The sequence below is a fragment of the Epinephelus moara genome, chromosome 17, assembly GCF_006386435.1.
Source record: "Epinephelus moara isolate mb chromosome 17, YSFRI_EMoa_1.0, whole genome shotgun sequence".
Classification (NCBI taxonomy): domain Eukaryota; kingdom Metazoa; phylum Chordata; class Actinopteri; order Perciformes; family Serranidae; genus Epinephelus; species Epinephelus moara.
The window spans coordinates 34,250,603-34,273,817 of record NC_065522.1 but is presented as its reverse complement, the minus strand read 5'-3'; the positions used below and the strand labels follow the sequence as shown (position 1 = coordinate 34,273,817).

The 23,215-nt window shown below is 39.3% G+C and overlaps 2 protein-coding genes across 8 annotated transcripts; both read left to right on the top strand.

Annotated features, from left to right (window-relative positions):
• Positions 1–1,988: 1,988 nt before the first annotated feature.
• Positions 1,989–12,107, top strand: LOC126403827 (low affinity immunoglobulin gamma Fc region receptor II-c-like). Of its 7 annotated transcripts, none has more exons than XM_050066629.1 (12): positions 1,989–2,515; positions 4,071–4,188; positions 4,275–4,319; positions 4,644–4,910; positions 5,693–5,935; positions 6,328–6,513; positions 7,024–7,059; positions 7,198–7,275; positions 7,602–7,670; positions 8,666–8,740; positions 9,459–9,556; positions 9,770–12,107. In XM_050066629.1, exons 2-12 carry the CDS (start codon positions 4,158–4,160, stop codon positions 9,809–9,811), a joined length of 1,170 nt encoding a protein of 389 aa, XP_049922586.1. In that variant the 5' UTR covers positions 1,989–2,515; positions 4,071–4,157; the 3' UTR covers positions 9,812–12,107. The 7 variants fall into 7 exon arrangements, with proteins under 7 accessions (XP_049922586.1, XP_049922585.1, XP_049922590.1 ...); XM_050066628.1 differs by having other exon boundaries at positions 1,989–2,533; XM_050066633.1 differs by having other exon boundaries at positions 1,989–4,188; positions 6,391–6,513.
• A 420-nt stretch (positions 12,108–12,527) lies between these two features.
• LOC126403832 (low affinity immunoglobulin gamma Fc region receptor II-a-like) lies at positions 12,528–22,703 on the top strand. The gene is made up of 7 exons (XM_050066639.1): positions 12,528–12,560; positions 14,237–14,310; positions 15,399–15,458; positions 17,689–17,949; positions 18,077–18,325; positions 18,623–18,868; positions 21,672–22,703. Exons 2-7 carry the CDS (start codon positions 14,280–14,282, stop codon positions 21,815–21,817), a joined length of 993 nt encoding a protein of 330 aa, XP_049922596.1. The 5' UTR covers positions 12,528–12,560; positions 14,237–14,279; the 3' UTR covers positions 21,818–22,703.
• The last annotated feature ends 512 nt before the right edge of the window (positions 22,704–23,215 follow it).

Here is a 23,215-nt window from a genome sequence, read left to right as displayed (position 1 = left end):
GAAATGTTCTATGGGGCATCTGCTATAATTAAAAGAATTGTCTAGAGTGGTCGTAATCAGCTCAGGCAGATGTAAGATGGCTGCCTGGTGTTGATCTACCCTCTACTGAGTGTACTTTTCTACACTGTTCAAAAAAATAAAGGGAACACATAATCATCACAGTGAAACCAAAGTCAATCAAACACCTGGTATATCAACTTGTCCAGTTAGGAAGCATTACTGATTGTGAATCGATTTCACCTGCTGTTGTGCAAATTAGACAGACAACAGGTGGAAAGGAGAGGCAATTACCAAGACAACCCCTATTTAGGAATGGTTTTGCAGGTGGTGGCTACAGACCATTTCCCTCTCTGCGTCCTTTCTGGTTGATTCTTGGCTAAGTTTGCATTTTTCCAGTGCCCTCACCACTAGTGGTATCATGAGGCGGTATCTGCAGCCCACAGAAGTTGCTCAGGTAGTGCAGCTACTCCAGGATAGCACATCCAGACGCGCAGTGGCCAGAAGGTTTGCTGTGTCTCCCAGCACAGTGTCAAGAGCATGAAGGAGATACCAGGAGACAGGCCAGTACACCAGGAGAGGTGGAGGGGGCCGTAGGACGGCAACAACCCAGCAGCAGGACCGCTATCTGCTTCTTTGTGCAAGGAGGGACAGGAGGAGCACTGCAGGAGCCCTCCAAGATGACCTCCAGCAGGACACTCGTATGCATGTTTCTGACCACACTGTCAAAAACACACTCCATGAAGGTGGCATGAGGGCCCAACATCCACAAGTGGGGCCTGTGCTCACAGCCCAGCACCATGCAGCCTGATTGACATTTGCAAGAGAACACCAAAATTGGCAGATTCGCCACTGGCCCCCTTTTCTCTTAACAGATGAGAGCAGGTTTACACTGAGCACATGTGACAGAGTCTGGAGATGCCATGGAGAACATTCTGCTGCCTGCAACATCCTCGAGCATGACCGGTTTGGTGCTGGGTCATTGATGGTCTGGGCAGACATATCCTTGGAGGGCTGCACAGACCTCCATGTGCTAGCCAGAGGTACCCTGACTGCTGTTGGGTACAGGGATGAGATCCTCTGACCCATTATCAGACCATATGCTGGTGCAGTGGGCCCTGGGTTCCTTCTGATGCATAATGATGCCCAGCCTCATGTAGCTGGAGTGTGTAGAGGAACAGCCTCTCTTGACTTCCCTGGAACCAGTATTATCAATGAACAAGACAACAAGAGACCACCGGGGGTCAAATGTTTAGGACTCACCCCTGTATTACCCCCGACTGGACAAAAACTTCTTTCAGCCATCCTTGGGCCAAAAGGAGGTATAAACTCACTTGGGATCCCTCAAGTTTCAGATGCCATCTTAAAGTATCCAGGCTTGGGGCAAAACACGGTGATGAACGACCCACTAGTTGTCGTGAGACAATGCTTCTTTTCTTAGCCACATCCTGTCCATTCGCATTGCCCCGGGGAAATCACGCCCTCCCCTCTCTTACCAAATGTTTCTGTGTGACAAAATTGAAATGTCTGTTGGAAGTGAAATTATACATTTTATCCATAGTATACGTTTGGAGTTAAAATATAGTTGGGTTTATTAATCAACCTGTTTTCATGAATATGTGCTTCCTCATTTTGTTTGTCTTTATAGATTGCAACTATAGGTTAGTCTAGAGTGTGTGTATTTGAAGCAGTTTATACATGTACTCTGCTGATACACGCGGTATAATAATTGTATTCATTTTAATTGGATGTTAAGAACCGATTTTGACCATAATGAGAAGAGTCTGTGCCTATCACGCGTAACGTATCAAAGTATATGATCTCGTATAATAAAAAGCATTAAGTTTCCTCCAAAATAAAAATAATGGGCTTATTTTTCCCACTAAGGGGCCGCCTTATCGGACCCGCCCACTTTGGCCGGTTAAAAACATGTGCGCTCTGGTAGCCCTCTCTCTCGTTTTTGCTCTCTTTTCTTTTTTATTTTACTTCTCTTCCTTTTTGTTTCTTGTTTTTCGTACCTTAGCCTCTCTTGTATTTACGTTTTAGTTACGCTTTTATACTCTCACGATCAAAGTTATTTTAAACTTTTAAGTTTTGCTTATCCAGTTTTCTTTTATCTCCAGTGTTTTCAGCATTTTTATGCGCGTTAATAATAACTTTGATAACAACATTGAACGGCCAACGATATTGTTTTCATCATTATTATAAGCGAGTAATTATAACAAAGTAGACAAGCGCCTGTTCGAACTGCCTCTTCAACCAAAGATTCATCAGAGCCAGCAGCTGCCAGCCACATATCACAGTGGTGCCAAACCCAAAGGCTTTTTGCAGCGTAAGGAAACTGACACTGGGGGCACCCACAGGACGTCACAGACTCAACCGCACCCCCCTCCACAGTGCGCCAGCCGGTTTCATTCTGCTGGAAAGTCTGGGAGTTGCAAAGTGACAGTCTGGGGCTCCAGGAGAAACGTCTCCATGATTCGCTGCTAAGAAGGGAGGCAAAGAATTCCCCTCACAGGTGACATGCTGGGCAGTGGTAAGAGCTGATGTCGAATAGGAGATTTAATTATCTTAATCTTCATTTAGGATTCCTTAGATAAATATTTTGCGCATCCCTGCGTTCCCAGTTTATCTATAGTTACATACTCCCTCACTATCGCCAAACTAAAGAACTGACACGACTGTTACTTCTTGTTTAATCCATTTATACATACTGTTGATTTTGTGTAAATTTTCATTTATCGCTGACGTTGTATGTGTATATTTCTTGTGAGCAGGAATTAAGATCACTGTATATCATTTTTGCTGCATTTAATCGTAGGTCACTGTTTATATTGTTAGGTAGGAGTTAGCTGACGTTTTTTCTAGCTAGGAAACGTTACAGGTGGTCAGTACCACTGTCCTCTGTTTGAATTGGAATGAGAGAAGCTAGCTGTTGTGTCATGTGCATGTGTTAATATTAAAGCCAAGGTGCTACTGACTAGCTAACTGACTGGATGCCCATTAACATTATAACTCCTATTGTGTGTATTTATTATTATTATTTTGTAGATTTCAAGCACTTTTCTTTTTTGAAGTGTATTTTTATTTATGTATTTGTATTATATAATACAGACAAGAAGGAAAAAGGCAGAGACAAACATTGAAAAAGTCAATTACTGTTAATGTGTTAATGTTACATGTTGTGCATTGCATTTCAAATAAAAGTCCAAAAAATAAGTCCAAGGTCCATTTTTGGTATTTTTGGTACTCACTATAGGGGGCTGGTTTACTCCAGAAACATACATACTGTTTATGTGTATGTTGAGGAGCTGCTGTATCAAAATGAGTTGTCTTCCCCCAGAAATTAGGGTTACGATATGTTTCTTTTATGATTCCAATCCATTCCTCTTTTGCTGTGGCTCAGCATTTAAATAACCTTTATCAGATTTGATGGTTTAGTCACAGACTTTCCCAAAAAGTGTTTTTCTTTCACAAATGTGGGAATGAAATTGAGTTAAACTGAAAAAACAGTGAAATTTATCTTGCCTGGCTGGGCAGCTCTCTGGGTGCTCAGCACCCCTAAACCTCTGATCCTAGAATCGCCCCTGGTCATGATGATACAACTCTCTTGTTTTCCCTCATTATCCCTTTGAGTGAACATGCTCATGCTCTATGAGGACATCTTGTGGCCACAAGTCGTCACAGCAGTTCCTTTCGTAATTCCATTCGTGATCATTACTGCATGACCTATTGGGAGAGTTTAGTGACTGACCCTGAATGTCTTTACAAATCTTATCCAACCCAGCAACAGTTGATGCAGTCTTAAGTAATGCTTTCACCTTTAATTAAGTATTTTCATTAAAGCGACATAAACTTGACAACACCACACACACAGCACATTTTGGGGGGTTGGGATCAGGTGTGTTACCCTTCAGTTGTTGTAGAGTTGACTAGACTCACTCTGGCAACTGAGCCGCAGCCACCACAGGTTAAGCTGGGGCGGCCGTGACTCTTAACTGGGTGCTTATACTTAACAACTGATGAACAGTATGTTGAAGCGTGTGTGGTCCCGGCCTCTGCATCATCACCAGAATAAACTGAACAGGAAGAGGAAGTTGTCGTCTACGTACTTGAGCTATATTTCAGTCTGATGTTCAGTCAGTCAGCAGCAAGACACCATGGAGGTCACAGCTCTCTGCTTCAGACTGTGTGAGTACTGAGTCTCACTAGGATTGAGATCCAGTTCAATAAACCATCTATGTCTGATACTGAACTCTGCTCTTATGTTTATCCAGTGATGCTTGAAGTCACTCTGCTGAACAGCTTTACTCAGAAAAGTGGTGAGTGACAAAGATTAAATCCTAAAGATGCTCCTCAGCATTTTGCATCATTCTCTGTATCTAAAGCATGTTTTAAATCTGTCTCTCTTGATGATGTAAGTTCCTACATTTTTGTTTAAAGTTGTATTTTGTTTAAGGTTCAGTTTAATTAACCAATAACAATGTCGCTAGCAAAAAACATAATTTATCCTGCAAAAAGTCCCATTTTAATGTGTAGACACCGACTGTGCAATGCTTTTGTTGATTTTGTTATGTCATAAACATCATATTTATCCAGTTCTGAATGTTTCTGTAGTGACACTATAATTTCTTTCTTGGTTTCAGATGCAGCTTTTCTTCGTATCACTCCAGACAGACTGCAGCACTTTCAATATGAGCCTGTGTCTTTTGAATGTGAGGAGTCTGATGGCTCGACCAAACTGAAAGTGATCAGGAATAATGTAGAATCTGATCGAGTTTGTGATACTGAGAGGACGCCATCAGGGTCCTCCTGTACCATTGAGGGAGCCTATCCATCAGACAGTGGAGAATACTGGTGTGAGGCTGAAGGAGGAGAGAGGAGCAACAGTGTCAACATCTCTGTCATCACTGGTAAGTGTATTGTAATTCATTTTATTTTGAATTTGAGTATCTGAGGATTCTTCAGTATGACACTCAATTGATAAAATAAATAAAATTCATTGTTCTAAGATCAACAAGTTGAGGTTTAAATTTAGGTCATTAACAATGCATATTTCACAGAATCATGCAAAATGTACAGGGAAAGTTTCTAAGGTCTTTGTTTCGTTTGTGTCATTGTGAAATCTAAAATGTTTTTAAACATAACAAGACCACTGCCTGCAAAAATGCAAATGTGTGAGTCTGTCAAGAATACTTCTTCTCTATATATATAATAACTTTGAAGCATACGTTGATACAATTAACAGCATCTTTTGATTAAAAATATGTCGCTTTTGTAGCCAGATGTTGTACTTGTACATGTAGGAGGGTTGAGCTATCTGTCACAGCATTAAATTATCGCTTACTTGTGTTAGGGGTGTCGTAGCAATCCATCATTGACAATAACCATGATATTTAAAAATAAAATATTGACATTGTGATATTAATACACATACGATAATCTCACGTAAAATCGAGAGCCTCTTAAATCATCTCCGCTTTTTTCCATTTTTGCCTCATCTCCCTCCCTGAAGGCCATCTGGCCTTTTTACTATCAATGATACGATTCTGTGCATGTATGGTTACAGACTCTCTCTCTCGGCCAGGTCAATAGTGTAGTGAAACTTTGATATTGCGCCGGCCTTAACTTGATTTTTCTTAACAAATCTTCCATCATGAGTACCATGGCTGACATTTACGGACATGTTCCTCAGCTGATTCAGTGATCCTGGAGAGTCCTGCTCTTCCTGTGACGGAGGGAAACAATGTGACTCTGCGCTGTAGAAAGAAGAACACTTCTAACCTTAGAGCTGATTTCTACAAAGATGGCCTCCACATAAACACCAGCTCTACAGGAAACATGACCATTAACAACGTCTCCAAGTCTGATGAAGGACTCTACAAGTGTCACATCTCTGGAGCTGGAGGATCACCAGAGAGCTGGATGGCTGTCGGAGGTGAGACATAACAAAACAACATAAAGATGATATTTTGCTGATCGTGTGGCCAGTTTGGCTGCAGATTACACATCATCATGGTGCTGTGACTTATGAAACGTCACTTGTTTCACACAAATTGTGCATGACAGGTGTTTTTTTTAAAGGAAGTGTGATAAAGGAAGATAGTTGATTGTTGAGTTTCATTCCCAGGTTGTTAAATACTAACACTTTTGGGTTAATAGTCATGGTAGTAGCACTTTTACATGAATACTGAAAGCTGTAGAGCCACCTGGGCTGACACGTGGAGATTTCCTGCTGCAAATCTGTAATATTTACTGCTTCTTATGCATTGTTTTATGCTTTGCAACCTACTCATGTTTAAAATTCTATTTAAAATTAAAACTCCACAGATAGTGTCATTTGTAGTGTTACAGCACATACCGTTTCTGTCACCCCTCCATCACCTCATCAAGAGCCCCACTCTGATGACGCTGGCGCCCCACATGTCCTCATCCTCCTGTGGATGTCCGTCACCATTTTAATGTTGGCTCTGGTGCTGGTGGTGGTTGGATTCCTTCAGATCAGGAAACACAGAGGTAAAGAAAAGTGACTACTTCTAATATACAGCATGTTAATAGCTTCCATAGAAACACTGAAACAGGAAAGCAACTTGTCCATGTTAGTGTCAAGAGCCTCTGACACTGCTCCCTCCTTCCTCTCCATTTTAAAGCTGTTGTATGCTGTGTTGTCTGATTAGCCATGGCGGCTAATGTTGCTCACGCTAACTGTCTAGTTCACAACTGAGCTTTAAACCTTATAATTCCTGGTAACCTTGAGGATATCATTTTAGCTTATATCCTAATAATGGAGGCAAAGCTCTTCATGTATACCCAACAAGAAATGCACTTAACTCTTTTTTTTCTTTTAAATTTGCTTTTAAACAGTTGACAATGTTGTACTCATCTGAACAGCTTATACCAGCAATAATTGTGTCTGTTGTCTAAAGTAGGAAGGAGCACACAGAGTAGTTGGATGATATTCCACATTGTTTTTTGTCATTTCTGTGTCTCTGTGGATGTCTATTTGTTTGTTTTTCTCTCCATCAGTTTCCTCAAAGAAACCAGACGCCGCATTAAGCTCAGGTGAGGACAGTCACAAAGATATTTATTATCAGTCTTTGCTCCATGTTAGTTTAATTAATCAAAATGTTTGAATTAAACTCCAACAGTTGACCAAAGAATTGAGACTTAATATGATCCTTAACATGTTTTATGTTTCAGTCTGTGAAGAGGACGCTGCAGACGATCCAAACGGTGTAACGTATGCAATCGTTGTCACAAAACCGAGAGAGGGCACAGGTTTACTTCACTTTACATTTAATTTTCTTTTGTTAAACATAGTGTGAGGACTGTAACGGATAACGTATTTCCTAATTAATAGCACACATTATGAGCACGTACGCTGCTTATTTTGAGAAGCAGTGTGGTTTCAACTTCTTTACTCGGATAAACCACAGTGACAATTAAAATAATAATAATAGTTCCTTTGTGTTGCCGTCTGTCATGTTGAACGTGTCAGTTGAGGTGTTGTTTCCAGTAACGGGTAAGACGTGCTGAACAGCAGGACTGATGTGTGAATCTTTTTCTCAGCCTCTCAGTGTGTCACACATGGTGCTTTGTTTTAGACGCTGCAGACGCTGCTGATAATTTGAGCCTCAAGTCAAACCACAGCAGAAAACCACGCACAGGAGAAGGTGAGAGGGTCTTTGACGAGTGCGTCAGTTTGAGTATTTATAATGTGCTCTTTAAGTTTATCAGTCCATCAGTCTCTCACTTACTCGGCCAGCCCCTCCAAAACCTCACACCACAAAGACAGTTTCTTCAGCAGTGGGCCTCATCAACAAGGTCCAGGACCCCAACTGACATGAACTCTTATACCCTCTCTCAAAGACACTGTCTACATGCATCACATTAACGCACACCTTGTACTATTACCTCTGCAGATATCTGCTCGGCCATTAACTTTACACATCCCCTGTCTGAGGTTTGTCCATCCTGCATAAAACATACGTCTCTCTGAATCTGAAGCAGCATGCATGTGTGTATATATTTATATACGTTTTGTATTATTAACCTGACAAATAAATGCAGCAGAGTAAAAACTATAATATTTCCCTCTGAGATGTAGTGGAGTATAAAGTAGCATAAAATACAAATACTTAGGTGCACTTACCTGAAAATGCTCTAAGTTTTACCAGCAGCAGTTGCAGAGTATTTTGTTTCTACTCAATGTTTCTTACTAACAACTACTGATATTTGTAAAATGACAATGTATAAATGATCCGGGGCAATTTATAAACGTTTAAAAGGGTAAAAAAGATGCCAGAGTACATACAAAAGCAACACACCAGAGCTTGTTCATCAAAAAACATCCTACTATGGGATTCCCCTGGACCCTCATGAGGGGACTGGGTAAACCTCCAATCTCCTCAAATTCTAGAAACATCCCTGAAGTTGTAGTATGTTTTTTAAAAAGTATCATTATCATATTTTTATTGTGATTTATTTATTTATATATATTAGTATATTTGTGTTCTTGCATGTTGCAGTACTTGACCTTTTTTTTCCAGTTCTAAACATGTTTAATGTATGCACCAAAAAATAAATAATTAAAGAAAGAAAGTTCCTTGTAAGTGAAAACCGCCTTGGTAATAAATCCATGTCTGTGTCTGATGTTTGTCTCCTTCAGATGAAGATGAATCGTCATTTCAACCTGTTTACTCTGCTTTGACCATAAGTGAGACTCCACAAGCTCCCCAGCAAGGTTAGTATATTATTAAATAGCATATGGACACTTTTGCACATTTTCCAAAAAGCTGTGCAGACGTTCACACATTACATTATAATCTGGTTGAAGATCTACAGGTAGACTTCAGTGAGAAGTTATGGTTATTCTGACCCCGACAAAACCACTTCTTACCCTACTAGTGGTCATGTACATTTACAGTGTAAAAGCACATACATGGGTTAAATGCAGATTTTGGGAGTATTAACTTAATGCAGGTTCATCTTTTCCAGAATATATTCTCCCTTTTTGTTTTGTTTTTTTGCCAAAGCATCTGGTTCATCTGGAAGTGTTGCAGCATGTTGCAGCTGATGTTTGTCATGGTTACATCTGTCTGGCTGCCGTTAAAGGGAACTGCAGTTTGGTTTTGTCTGTACAATGAAACAGGCGCTGCTGAAACGTATCCTCACACCACTTCTTGTATGATACCCCATGAATTTTTTGCCCCATGATTGATGTCACTTATCGTAAAGTTACATGCCTCGTGTAAAGTTATGAATGCTAGGATTAGCAAAAAAACTAAAAATATGGTGACGACATACCCTAAAATGACTCGAAGCTCACACAGTTCCAAACACCAGTATCCTGGTAACCATCAGTTAGTTTTCCTTTAGGTTGCAGTGTTAAAAAAGTGCTGTTTAGATGACCAGATTTCTTGTGTATTAACATGAAATATGAATTGTACTTATCTGTAAAGCAGAACCCGGATCCAGCTCCAAGGAGACCCCAAGTCCCACAGCAGCCAAAGACTCGAGTTCAACAGAGCAGGAACTTCTCTATGCTCCTGTCCGGAAGGTAAAACTGACGGCAGCAGCTTCCTCTCAGTTTTACTAATCACTCTTCATAAGTGATCTTGACCTCCTCACACTGCAGCTGTATGTCAGTGCTCTCCTCTGAATATGAAGTCAAGTGGTCACAAATCAGTCAAGAACACAGAATGTAATGTATATGAGTGTAAATGTTGGTCATGATACTGTGAATCTGAAAATAGCCATCCCTCTTCCATAGATGGATGATAAGATAAAGGTTTGCTGGACACAGATGCCTTGAAGATTCCCCCTTGTGTTGCAGAGTGACAGAGCTCCAGGCTTTAACTTTACTGAGCAGTGACATCTCCAAAGTGGCCTTGAAGGCAACACCTTCAGTTTAGCTGAATGACTTCAGACTGAGCTCTATATCTTTACAGTCATTGTACTCGAACTATATTTCTTTACATACTCAACCTTGGAAACAAACATCTGTGTGTCATTAGCAAAGCTTGTTCCTAAGCTTTCGACTGTATTCATGGACTTCTTCAGTGAATGGAACATATTCAGGTGTCGTCACATGACCTACATTCAGCACTTAAAAGGACAGTGTGTGAGATTTAGGGGGATTTTGTGCCATCCAGTTGTGAGGCTTGCAGATTACAACCAGCTGAAACTTCACCTGGTTAGAATTCCTTTAGTGTTCATTGTTTAGAGGGTTTTTACTGGAAGCTGAATTATCCACATAAGTCTCCAAAGCTTCTGATTTAAACCAGTGAAAACACAGAATGAAGTACTTTCATCTCACAAATAAGTGCTTCCCTGATGCAGTATTGCATTGTAGGGGAAATACCTCTTTGAGAATATTTGCACTCGTAATAAAATTTTGGGGCACCACCTTCCTAACGAGGGAAGCGACTAATCAAATTAATAACTCCGTAAACCAATTATTAATTAGTCAGCACGCTTATCAATAATGAATCAATCTCAATATCTGGGTTGTGACAACGACTTGGCAATAAATGAAGATTTATTTAAGCTAAATATGTAACAACTGAATAAATATATCCCCCTGAATCACACACACTGGACCTTTAAATACAGAACCTAGGTCAAATGGTCATACCCTCCAGTTGTTGACAGCTCCTAAAAATCTGAGTAAGAGACCTTTGAGTTTAGGACCTTTTACCACAGGTATATCTCTATGTGCTCTGTATTACAGGCCACAGAGAGCAGAGACACCTGACTGAATGAAGACTCTGTGCTAATGTCTGCAAGAGAAGAAGAAACAAATCATAAGTACTGTTGTGTTGTGCAGCTTTGTGTTTAACTTAATTGTATGCTTTAAAAGTATTTTAATGGAATTTTACTTTCACTGAAAATAGCAAGCAGCAAAAACATGTTATTTAATATTATCATGCAGCTATCAAACCTGTCATGTTTCAAAATGTTGTATTTTTGTAACTCAGTAACAAAACAAATTTAAGGAACTAACATTTATTCTACTTTATTCTGTACAATAAAGGACTTTGCATATTTTATATATTAGATTGGAAACAAAGGCTTTACAGCTAATATGCATTTATTAATTCTATAACCTTTTTTAACTGATGTACTTTTTTGAGAAATAGTGAAGTTCAATTGATCTGATAAGTCAGAAAGATACTTAACTCACAGCATCAGTTCCTTTTTTAATTAGTGCAACAGCTAAACCACATTGTGCTGTCTGCTCTGTTCACACGTCTGAAGACTTCGTTTATAGGAAGAAGAATAAAAACAAGTCTGGGGTTCTGTTCAGAATTCTGTTGTCAACTGAATGTTATTCAATAAAAATATTGATATTTTACAAATACAGTTTAGCAAATCATGTAAGGGTATGCAATCAAAGATTTTAAAAATGAAAAAAAAGTGCAGTCTTTGACTGTTACAGTGCTATAATGTGAACAGTGCATTTACATATTGCTGCCCCCTGCTGTGAAACACCTGTCATCTCTCACATAAACACTTTCCTTTTTCCAAAGACAAATGTTGTTGTTTTAGAGAAGAAATCTAACAGAAAAAATGTGTTTCTTATACTTCATTTCAATTTGCAGGCTGATACTTACAATAATGGTGGAGAAAGCTTGTAACTGCTACATTACAATCTAATAGTCTTGCACATTATTTTAGTCTGCAGCACAACAGAGAGTGATCCTACAATATTGCTGTTTATTATATGAGCTAAAAGTTCACGCTATTATTTAAGAACTTTAACCGTTCAGATTACATTATTCTTTGAGACCACTGTTTAGACAATATGAACTATATATATATACTATACTATACTATATATAACAGGTATGTCTGTTTTTATTTGTTATTTCTATGTATAATTTTACAGTCAAGTTAAAGTTCAAATTAAAATATATATCTCTAATATTCCTCTACCTGTGTACCTCTGACCTGTTTTTTTTTTCATCTTTTATCGTAACTATATGTATTTTATTGCACAACAAATGCCTTGTTTTGTTGTTGTTTTTTTTAAATAAAATGTCACATGAAAAAAAATGCTATGTGTCTACATGTAACGTAATTCCTGAAGTGAACCAAAACAATTTTAAACAAAAGTTTCTGCATTAAAATAGAATTTTGATCTGGAGCTCTCTCCCGTTTCTTTTCTTTTTTTTTTTCTTTTTTTTTTGAGGTAAAATAATGTGAACGTTTAAAGTTTGATGTGGATATTAAATGATTTTTATATATCAGATGTGCCTTACTATAATAATCAGTTACTGTCCACATGCCCCGCCCCCAACAACAGTAGACGAGACCTACTGTATATCTCAAAGTCAACCAGCCGCACTTCATTGATAAAAACCTGCACAGCTACACAGGAACAAGTTAATGATAAACTTGAACACTATAATCCAGACGTTATCTAGGTCAACAAGTTATCTAACTGACCTGCCAAAGTCAACAAGTCATATCAGTCAAACACAAGAAATAGTTTCACTTTCATTTTTACAGCTGAACTTCAGGGAGAGTGCGGCGCCACAACTGTGGTTAAACTGCAACTGGTAAGAAATGTCTCTGTGCCACAAATGGCAATATTGTGCAACAGTTGATACAAACTGAACCCATGCTGAGCTCATACCCTCTGAGTAGGGAGTGCAACACGATATCTTTATAGTCATAAATCAGCAGCCAGCTAGTGATCTGGTGGGTACAAAGTATAGGCCCTAAAGAGTCTACAGGCAGCGTTAGGATGCAACTCATTACAACTGTTATAACATAAACCACCTTTACAGCTGGAATGTACCTTTAACAATCATATATGTTTATGTTACCTCCATCAGGTTGAGATCAAAGTGCTGGAAACTCTGAGTTGAGATTTACATTACACTATGAGGTATCATGATGTGCTGGAAATTATAAATAAACCACAAAATAAATTCATAAAAAGATAATGTAGAAAAAATGTATTGTTGTTCCGGCAAAATGAACATAAAACCAGTAAGAGTGTTTCGGGGGAGGGGCGTGACAAAGTTATCATTCCAAAGTCACTGAATACCACTGCTTTGCCAGTGATTGCAGCGTCAGATACCTGACGGCAAGAGTCACCTTTCGAGGCCGTATGATTCACAGATAGGTGGCGCCTGTTCATAACTCGACAAGTCAAGTTATGCCACCTGTTGCGGCAGCCTGTTCTCATTCCGAAGTTGTCAAATACCGCTGCTTTGTCAGGGACGCCAGCCGGCTGGACAGCGCCTGTTTCAGCAATATGATATGCGGACAGATGGTGTCAGTTCATAATGCGGTCGGACAGCAATGGTTGCGTTAGTATGATATGCTGCTGGACGGCGTCAGTTGGAAATGTGCTGGTAACACCTGGAAAAGTTCCTATAGGGCAAGTGGCAGAGGTGGAAGATGGGATGAACAAACCCTGAGCTTTTGCCTGGGAGGCCGTTGTTCGCTTCTCCTTTTCTAAACCTAACCTAATGCTTTTGTGGACGTTCAACCGTTGGTTGTCATGTGCTTTTGTTGCCTAAACCTAACTATATGCTTTTGTTGTTTTCCTGTCCTGGACTGTCAACAGCAGACACTGAAGAATACCTGACCCGTAATATGTAGACACAAAGTCCACTGACAAAGCTTTGATATGTGACGACTTAGGATGAGAATGTGTTGGTTGCAGTGTTATGATACACTGCTGGATGGCATCAGGTGGAATCATTGTCGGTAACAACGTAATAAAAGGAGCTTGAAAGTCCACATAGGGCAGGTGTGAGGGGTGACGGATGGGCCCAACAAAACGTGGACTTTCACCTGGGAGACCAAACCATGATGTTTTTTTCTAAACCTAACCATGAGCCAGTGTTGGTAGTGTCATCCTGGATGGTTAACAGCAGATGCAGGAGGATACCCAGCATGTAATATGTAGACATGAAAGCCCTCTGACAAAGCAGAGATATGTGTTGACTAGGGATGAGAACGTGTCAGTATTCGATGACCTGCTGGGAATGAGTAGTGGCCGAGGTGCAGGGTGTTGCAGAACTCAAATGGGACTTTAGTCTGGAGTGCGCTGCAAGTGATTTGTTTTTTCTCCTTTTGCCCAAATCTAAGATAATTTATTGGTGCTGAGTGCACATGCCTGACAGAAGTGTCTGTTAAACTGGAGACAAAGCCTGCTCACTACCGGAAATTACGTGCACACAGAAAGAGGAAGCTCTCAACTGAATTGTGCTGTATTTAGCTTTGTATCAGCCTGATGCTCAGACAGTCAGCAGCAAGACGCCATGGAGGTTAGAGCTCTCTGCATCAGACTGTGTGAGTATTTATACATTATTTTTTTTCTTTTTAACAGTTTATTAATCCTACACAAGCTCTGAAGATAAATGACCAAGTGGAACATCTCTTATTGTGTGGTGTCTGCATCTATCTGATTATGTACTTGTGGAATTAAAGAAGTTCCGCTGTAAGAATCAATGTTTATTTGTTTATTTTGTTTATTTTAAGGATCCCCATTAGCTGAATGCCTTGGCAATCAGCTAGTCTTCCTGGGGTCCACACCTTACATACAATATATTACACTACATTACATATAAAACATACAATTTCATCAATTTACATTATAAAATACAAAGCTTATGTTTATATGAAAGTTAAACAGAAAAAAGAAAATAAAGAAGAAAGACTGAAAAAAAAAGGAATTACATTCAGTCATTTCAGTTCAAAATTGGGTACACTGTAGGCTACATACATCAAAGTAGAATACTAAATAATCAATATATTGAAAATATATATATATATTTTTTTAAAAGTCAAAAAGACAAAGAAAAAATTGCATAACTTGTAGAAACACACAATATTGTAAACACGCACAGAGCATATGTTCTACTTTTCACATTCATCTACAGGCCAGCAGATGCCTCTGCATGTCCTTTTTAAAGGATAATTTATTTTTAATTAGCCGGATTTTGAAAGGTAAACTATTCCAGTATGTTATGGCTCTGTAAATGACAGTTTTTTGCGATGAGTTAGTCCTTAGACTGGGAACCACAATATGACCATTACTGGCAAATCTAGCAAAATGGCAAAATGTATGAAACACATAGTGGTTTGAATATTATTTGCATTTCAACAGCAACTTTTACCTGTGTCCGTATGTCTGTGTCAGGTGCCCTTTATGGAGACTATATTTAAGGAATTTCATTAAATCCTTCAGTATTTTAAAAAATATCTTAACTCTCCACTGGTTTGTAATTAGCATCTCATTTTTTAATTTTCAACTTTTTGAGGAAAGATGTCTTTGCAATGATTGTATATATATATATATATATATATATCAGTGATTAAATATTAATTATACAGAATAAACCCATCCATTTACACAACTCTCCTCTTTGTCTCCCCAGTGATGAATGTATTGATGCTGCTGGGTGCACATGTGCAGCAAAGTTATCCTCAGGCAGCTGGTAAGTAGCTGTTAATTGTTCCCAACCCTTAAGCCTAACTCTAAAACCCTATCCCTAACACTTAAGTCAGCTTCAATCTAACACCTGTGCAACAGAAATACCATTGAAAGTTTGTGTTTTGGATTTGTTTGTTTTTGCCTTTTTCTATAAAAAAGAGGAGAGAAAAAATCAACTAATATGCTGATGACACTTCGCTAATGTACTAACCTCGCAACTTGGCCAGTCTCATCACTTTTCCACAGCTAATGACAATAAAATATGAGATATTAATTGATCCATAGTCAACAAACTGTGGTTTAAAACCTGAGTACCACGAAGCAAGTTCAGCAGAGCCTCAGCTTTGCCTCAGCTGGCTCAGTCAGCCTCAGTCAGTGATAACAGGTACCACAAAGGTGGTTATCGACCTGTTCTGTTAACCCAGACTTTCTTCTTCAGGTACTGTGTGTGTTCCTATAGAACAAGTCAAGTGACACATTCAGTGACTCTTAAAAATGACCTTTCCATGCAGCCTACTTCCACCCTTGAAGAATATAAAAAAATGTTTTGGTAAAAAGTAACACTTTTGCCAAAAGTAATGCTGGCAGAAAAGTAGGCTACATATTGTGTGAATTTATAAGTCAGTTTCAAGCTAACACCCTGGTACCAGACACCAAAGGACACCCTCCAGAGGTTCTGTGTTCATGCCTTAACCAGGTCAGGTCTAGTCCAGTCCGAGGAGCACCCACCGTGGATAGCAGTTGTTGTGGTGTGGCATGGTGCATTTCCTGCTGGGGGATGGGTGGAGCACGTCAAGTAGCATCCACGTTAATGCCAGGACCAAAGGTTTCCCGGCAGAACATTGCACTGTAACAAGATGATCAATGTTATTTACTTCACCCACCAGTGGTTTTAATATTTTGGCTGATCGGTGTATATATGCTGACACTGTCCCATAAGGAAAGGGACATTGAACTCACTTTAGTTTGTGGCTAAATCAACATGAAATGTATTTTAGTGGTTGATTAATATCCGTGACAAATACCGATAGATTAATACATTTTCTAATCTGTGATCTATTAGCTGTTACATAGCATACCACAGTGTAGAATGGGCCTCAGCAAATCAGGAGCGAGCATAAAAACATAATAATAACATTATGGTGTGGTTTAAAAGAATTTTACTGCATTTCATTTACAAGTAAACATCATTGACATGTTAATATAGTGAACAATTAATGTATAATGCCACCTGTGGTTTTATAGAAGGCTTCTTTTAGAGCCAGCGTTGACAAATGGATCGGACAACACTACCATCACACTCATCACAGTGAGAGCAAGAACAACCCTGTGAATTAAATTAAATTATATTTTTGCAATGTTGCTATACTGCAGGGTCCTCTGGAAAGGAAAACAGAAAACGCTACTGTAATTGCACAGCTTTCTTCAGTGGCATTTTTGTAATCTCGTGGATAAAGTGCATATCTAACATATTCCCACAGTTAAGAATCTGTATCACTCATAGATTGACATACTGACATTCACGATCAAGCGATGTTACTCAGAGCAGCCAAAAAGATGTTATGTTGCAGATTTCTAGCTGAAATTCAGAACATAAAATTCTCCTCACCAGGTTGGGTCTGCTCTATTAGTTACCATGGTGATCTAGCCAGGTTAAAATAGAGCCATCTTCATAGAATGGAAAACCCTGGCTTTAGACTCAACATACCCTGCTGATAATTTTGTTCCGTGGTACAGCCCTCTGGGAGTTGTTTGACTACTTCAGAGAGTTATGCATGTTGCCTGTAAGAACTGTCTCGTTTAACCACAATAGGCCCAAAACATCAATGTAAGTATTTTAAACTGTTCAAGAAAACAAACCTTTGTTATCAGGGCTCCGCAGCTCCTTGCCTGATTCTTACTTCTTCTTCTTCAACATAAAGAACGAGTCACTTCTTCAGACACAAGCATTTTCACTTAAAATAGCCTGACTTTGGTGGTTTATTTTTTACCTTTTTACCTACCAACTTGCTTATTTGTTTGTTTCAAATCTTCTTTTTTATGATGCATACAAACATTAAGGTCTATTGTGTATTGGGGTGTGCACATTCTGCTAACTTTCTGCACTGTGACTGAACAGAAGAGTATTCTGTATTTCAGTATGCAATATTCTATTCATTTTCTTTTTTATATATATGCACCTTGTTTCTTTCTGTGAACCAAGTTCTTAATTTGTGCTCTCCTGTTTTTGTCAGTATCAGATGCAGCTTTTCGTATCGTTCCAACCAGACTGCAGTTCTTTGAATATGAGTCTGTGCATTTCACCTGTGAGGGGTTTAATGACCCAGCTGGAGGCAAAGTGAGGAACATGAAGAAATTCATTCCAAAATGTTCCAATGGCACAGAGACATCAACAGTGACCTGCACCATTGGCTTTGCATTTACATCAGACAGTGGAGAATACTGGTGTGAAGGTGGAGGAGGGAGAAGCAACAGTGTCAACATCACTGTCACTGGTAGGCTGACTGAATGTAGATGTGAACTCTCAAACCACCAGATATTTCCCAGGCCTCGAGTTCTATATTTTTGAACTATGCTGTCTGTTTCACTTTTTTCTTCTAAACATTTGGTCATGTTGTCCAGCTGGTTCAGTGATCCTGCAGAGTCCTGTCCGTCCTGTGATGGAGGGAGAGTCTGTCACTCTGCGCTGCAGAAACAAGATGTCATCCACCAACTTTGCAGCTGTCTTCTTCTATAAAAATGGCCACTACACTGGGCACAGCTCTACAGGAGAGATGACCATCCACAGTGTTTCCAAGTCTGATGAAGGACTCTACAAGTGTCACATCTCTGGAGCTGGAGTATCACCAGAGAGCTGGGTGGCTGTCAGAGGTAAATGTAAAGACAAGAAGGCAGGTTAATATGTATTTTTTTCTGTTGTTTTTAGCATGTTAACTCCACATATGAGTTGTAACCACAAACCCTGCAGGCACAAAACAGTCGGGCTTTCAGACAAATCATTCAGTGTACTGCACACATGAGCAAACTGCTGCATTGTTCAGTGATTCAGTGAGCAATGTGTTTGTGTGGGAGCAGGCAACACTAAACAGGAAACACAGAAATTAAAAAAAAAATAACCACTGAATATGTGTTAGTATTTACCATAAATATTGTTATGGTGTTGGTTAGGTGGTGATGTGATCCTGGAGAGTCCTGCTCTTCCTGTGACTGAGGGAGAAGCTGTGACTCTGCGCTGTAGAAACAAGGAAACTCCCTCTGACCTCAGAGCTGATTTCTACAAAGATGGCGTCCTCATCAGGAGCAGCTCTATAGGAGAGATGACCATCCACAGTGTTTCCAAGTCTGATGAAGGACTCTACAAGTGTCACATCTCTGGAGCTGGAGGATCAGTGGAAAGCTGGATGGCTGTCAGAGGTGAGACCAAAATATGTTTTAGAATAAGACCCTGACATGTTTATTTCCATCCTGTGAAGGGCTTATTGCAGAGGTATCTACTCTCAATCAAAAAATATGAAATGAAGTCTCCTTCAAAACAATCCCAGGCACAAAAATGTGTGCAAAAATGTGATTGCCTTTATTTTAGATGGAATTATAGATTTAAAAAAACAAAAAAAACAAAAAAAAAACAAGCATTGCAACTCACATGTCTTCATTGGGGTCATTGTCTGCTGTAACTTACACACCTGTGTTATGGTACACTAATGAGATAAGTGAGAGGATGGGCCTTAATGCAACCACCCCTTACATCCTCTTCCTACCCACTTTCACTCCATATCCGTGTTCATGTGGAGGGTCCAACACATTAAGTTCCATCCCAAACCAACTAGTGGGGAGTTAAAGTGAGTTGTAAAACCCTCCAACAGCAAGCCTGCACCGATAACGACTTACTGACCATGTGCAACGCCATATTGTGTTCATCATGGAAGACGCCCCGTACAAATAAAGTTATATTACCCTTACTAAAGAAAACGGCTCAAACTAAGATGAAAAGGTGCTTCATTCAGCTCTGAGGGTGACAACAAATGCAGTTGCACTCCACAACAAAGTGGGAGTGGTCAGGGTCCGGTTTTGGAAAGGCCCAATGACTCTTCTCTAATGCGCAGACCTGTTGGTTAAAAATCAAGGATGTGATACACCAATAGAAAGGAGGGAGCGGGAGGGAGAATGATACAAGAAAGAAGAAAGTTAGATTTTAAGAAAATTGAAATAAAATAAATGATTAAGCAGAAACAAAGCACTAAGTTAAAAACCTGAGTTTAAATGTAAAGTGCACTGTGCCCAGAGATGGGCAAAAATACATCAAAATGTATTTTGATACAAAATACCCCTCAAATAAATGTATCAAAATAAAATACATGTATTTTGTATTTTCAAATACAAAAAATACTTCTTCTCAAAATTCACATGCTGCAACTAGAGACCACAAGTAACTATACCAGAAAGAACAACCATGATTCATCCATTAATGGCGTGATAGTAGCAAATATGGTCGCAGCTACTGTAAATTTGCACTTGTTTTCTCACAATTTGGTGTAGGCTACCCTAAAATATTATTTATTGATTCAGATTTAGATTCAGACAACTTTATTGATCCCACGTGAGGCGATTCATTTGTAGCATACTCATCCCAAGCATCAACCACAACAACATACAATTTCCTATGTTATGCACAGTCCAGTAAAACAGAGCACTAGGTCACTGAAGGGCACATTGAATGTTTAAAGTTTAAAAAAGACATATAGATAAAAATATTTTAAAAATAATAAGTAAAAATATTGTTACATCCAATATTATAAGAATGTGTAGCCTATTATTTTTGTTTTTTGATGCGTGGAGAGAATATTTTGAGTATTTTAAATTAGGGCTGCCACAATTAGTCAACTAATCGATGACTAATCGACTATTAAAATAATCGGTGACTATTTTAGTAGTCGACTAATCGGTTTGAGTCATTTTTCATAGAAAAGTACTATAAAAGTACCCAAAATACTCTTATTGCAGCTTCTTAGGTTCAGATATTGGCAGCTTTACACACTCTCCCGTGACAGTGAACTGAAACCCTTTGGCGTGAGTATGAAACAAGACATTAGATGACGTAATTTTGGGGTTTGGGCGAGACAGACCGACATTTTTCAACATTTTAACACATCTTTCGATGAAATGATTAGTCGACTAATCGAAGAAATAATCGACAGATGAGTCGACAATGAAAATAATCGTTAGTGGCAGCCCTATTTTAAATACAAAATTACTCCACTTAAAAGTATTTTGTTACAAATTACATTTGCTTTTTCTCGGCCTTATCAAATACAAATTACAAAATACTCAAATGTAATTGAAATACGTATTTTAAATACAAGTAATAGAAATACTGCCCATCCCTGACTGTGCCTTATGCAAAGGTTGCAGCAAGTCAGATTAGGTTATAGCAGTCAGTGAGTGAGGCAGTGTTTGATGCTGTTATTCAGCAGTCTGATGGCCTGTGGGTACAAGCTGTTTGTCAGTCTTGTTGTCCTGCATGTCACACTCTTGTAGCGTCTGCCTGATGGTAGAAGTGTGGTTAACAAACTGTGGTCAGCGTTATTGTTAAGGTGTTAACTTTGTCAGTTGTGCTGTTTTGTTTTTGGTAACTGCAAAGGACAAACTACTGATACAAACGCTCTCATCTCAAGTTATCACATATCGCTGCTTTGTCATTTGCCTTTCATGGCTATTTATTGCATACTTGGTATTCTTCTGCATCTGCTGTTGACGTTCACGGACGCCGCAACCAATGCCGGGACGTTAGTGAAAGCACATGGTCAGGTCATCATGGTTTCTGCATTCATGCAACGTGAACATTGGCCTCCAGGTTAAGAGTCAGGGGTTTGTTGCACCCATCCACCACCCTCTCACCCACCGTATAGGAACTATTCAGGTCCTTATATTACATGGTTACCAGCAGCATTTCAACCTGACGCTGTCCGTCTGCATATCATATTACCACGACAGATACAGTTCAGCTGACCGGCAGTGTATCGTAACACTGTGACAGGTTGTGTCTGGCATGTTATAAACTGACACCACCCATTGGTGCGTCATCAGTGGCTTTTGCCGCTGGTGTCTGACACCAAAATCACTGACAAAGCAGTGGTATTTGATGACTTCAGAATGACAACATGGCTGCAGCAGCTAGCTCCTGGGGAAACTGCTAATATTCTTTCTATTTTCTTTGCAGCTCAACACGGGGAGGCTTGTGTTTGCTCAGACTTCATTTATGTTCTCCTCGTCTTAAGGACGGTGTTCACCATAGTGATGGTGCCTCTGCTGCTGCTGCTGGTGGGACTGCTGCACTGTGGGAAACTCAGAGTTACACAAAAATAACTTAGGCCAACATAGATAAAGAAATATGTATTTACATAGTTTGTTTTGGTTTCAAGGTACTAAAATCATATTAGCAAAAAATGTCTCTCATCAGATGAAACAGCTTAGAAATTATAAATAAATTACTCAATGCTCTTCATAGTTATACGTGTGCAGGCTGTGGTCACTGACTAGCACATGAGCAGAAAAAGAGATGCGAGACTTATTTTCAAAGGCCTGCTCTGAACTGTGTCCATACATGTTATTCTGGGTTTTATTTAGATACCACAGACGCAGGTGATAATTTCAGCTTCTCAGACACAGTTCACATGAGAAAAGAACAGACAGAAGATTTAGTGACCGTTCAGCGGCTTTGAAGAAACAAATGTTGAAATGATTTTACAGAGAGCTGTACGAGAGAAGCGTCATTACATTTATTTTGGCCCAAGAACATTCTCTCCTTGCCTTGTTGTATATCACATGTTCATCACGCTTCAATACGTTTGATTTAACTTTGTCTATGAAGGCAAAAGGTTGTAAATTAGGTTGCTTTCTTGTACTGCAGAAGCTGTCGATTCATTGTCTGCTCTGTTCAGCTCAGGTCCCTCCGTCCCTGAGGAGAGGCCAGCAGTGATGCACAGCTTGATGTTAGAGGCTGACATTTTGCTGGGAATCCTGTGAGTCATGGGCTTCCTCTGGGATTCCCAGGAGAAGTCAGTGCCAATTTGAAATTGGTTTTAGTCAGTGGATATCCATGCCAACTTTCTCTTAATTAAACAGTTATCTGTTTTTGAATGCAGATAAATTAGAAATAAGCCAATGAAAGTATCATCAGGTGATAGCCACAGGTTCTGGAATTGCATTTCAGTCAATGTGTTCTGCTTTTTTTTGCTCTTACTTAATAGTACTTAACATCATTTTTATCTTGTAAAGTTTTATATTGTTGAGTGTCTGTTTTTTTTTTTGGGGGGGGGGGGGGGGGGGTTGGTTTTATTTTGTTTTGCCATCTGTGTGGAAGGGACAGCTGTTAAAGGTTTCAGAAGTAGGTATAGCAGAAGATCTGTCATGCACTGTAAATATATTGAGACATAATGGTTCTGAATAAAGACAATTGATGTTTTTGAATCACACAGTCTGTACACAGTAGTTTTTACTCTTAAAGCTTGAGTGTATACAATTTCAACAGCCCAACTCGTCACATACTGCTGCTTTGTCAATGATTTCGGTTTCAGATACTGGTGCACCGAGACACTCTTTGAGGTGGTATGATACGCACCTGGCGGCGGCTTTTGCTGACACCACCGCTGCATGTAATGAGCAGAAACAATACATTTCCTATCAAATCTGAAGATGGCCGAAACAACGTCAAAAACTGACACAGGACGCTACCTAGCGCATCATATTTTCATATTTTGTTGT

What these genes read in the sequence shown, in the direction of transcription:
- LOC126403827 (XM_050066629.1), top strand. Translation starts at nt 4,158, where the DNA reads ATGGAGGTCACAGCTCTCTGCTTCAGACTGT. An exon ending in TCAGATCAGGAAACACAGAG is followed by an intron (nt 6,514 to 7,023) that starts GTAAAGAAAAGT and finishes TCTCTCCATCAG; the next exon opens with TTTCCTCAAAGAAACCAGAC. An exon ending in TCCACAAGCTCCCCAGCAAG is followed by an intron (nt 8,741 to 9,458) that starts GTTAGTATATTA and finishes TTATCTGTAAAG; the next exon opens with CAGAACCCGGATCCAGCTCC.
- LOC126403832 (XM_050066639.1), top strand. Translation starts at nt 14,280, where the DNA reads ATGGAGGTTAGAGCTCTCTGCATCAGACTGT. An exon ending in AGCTCTCTGCATCAGACTGT is followed by an intron (nt 14,311 to 15,398) that starts GTGAGTATTTAT and finishes TTGTCTCCCCAG; the next exon opens with TGATGAATGTATTGATGCTG. An exon ending in AAGTTATCCTCAGGCAGCTG is followed by an intron (nt 15,459 to 17,688) that starts GTAAGTAGCTGT and finishes TGTTTTTGTCAG; the next exon opens with TATCAGATGCAGCTTTTCGT.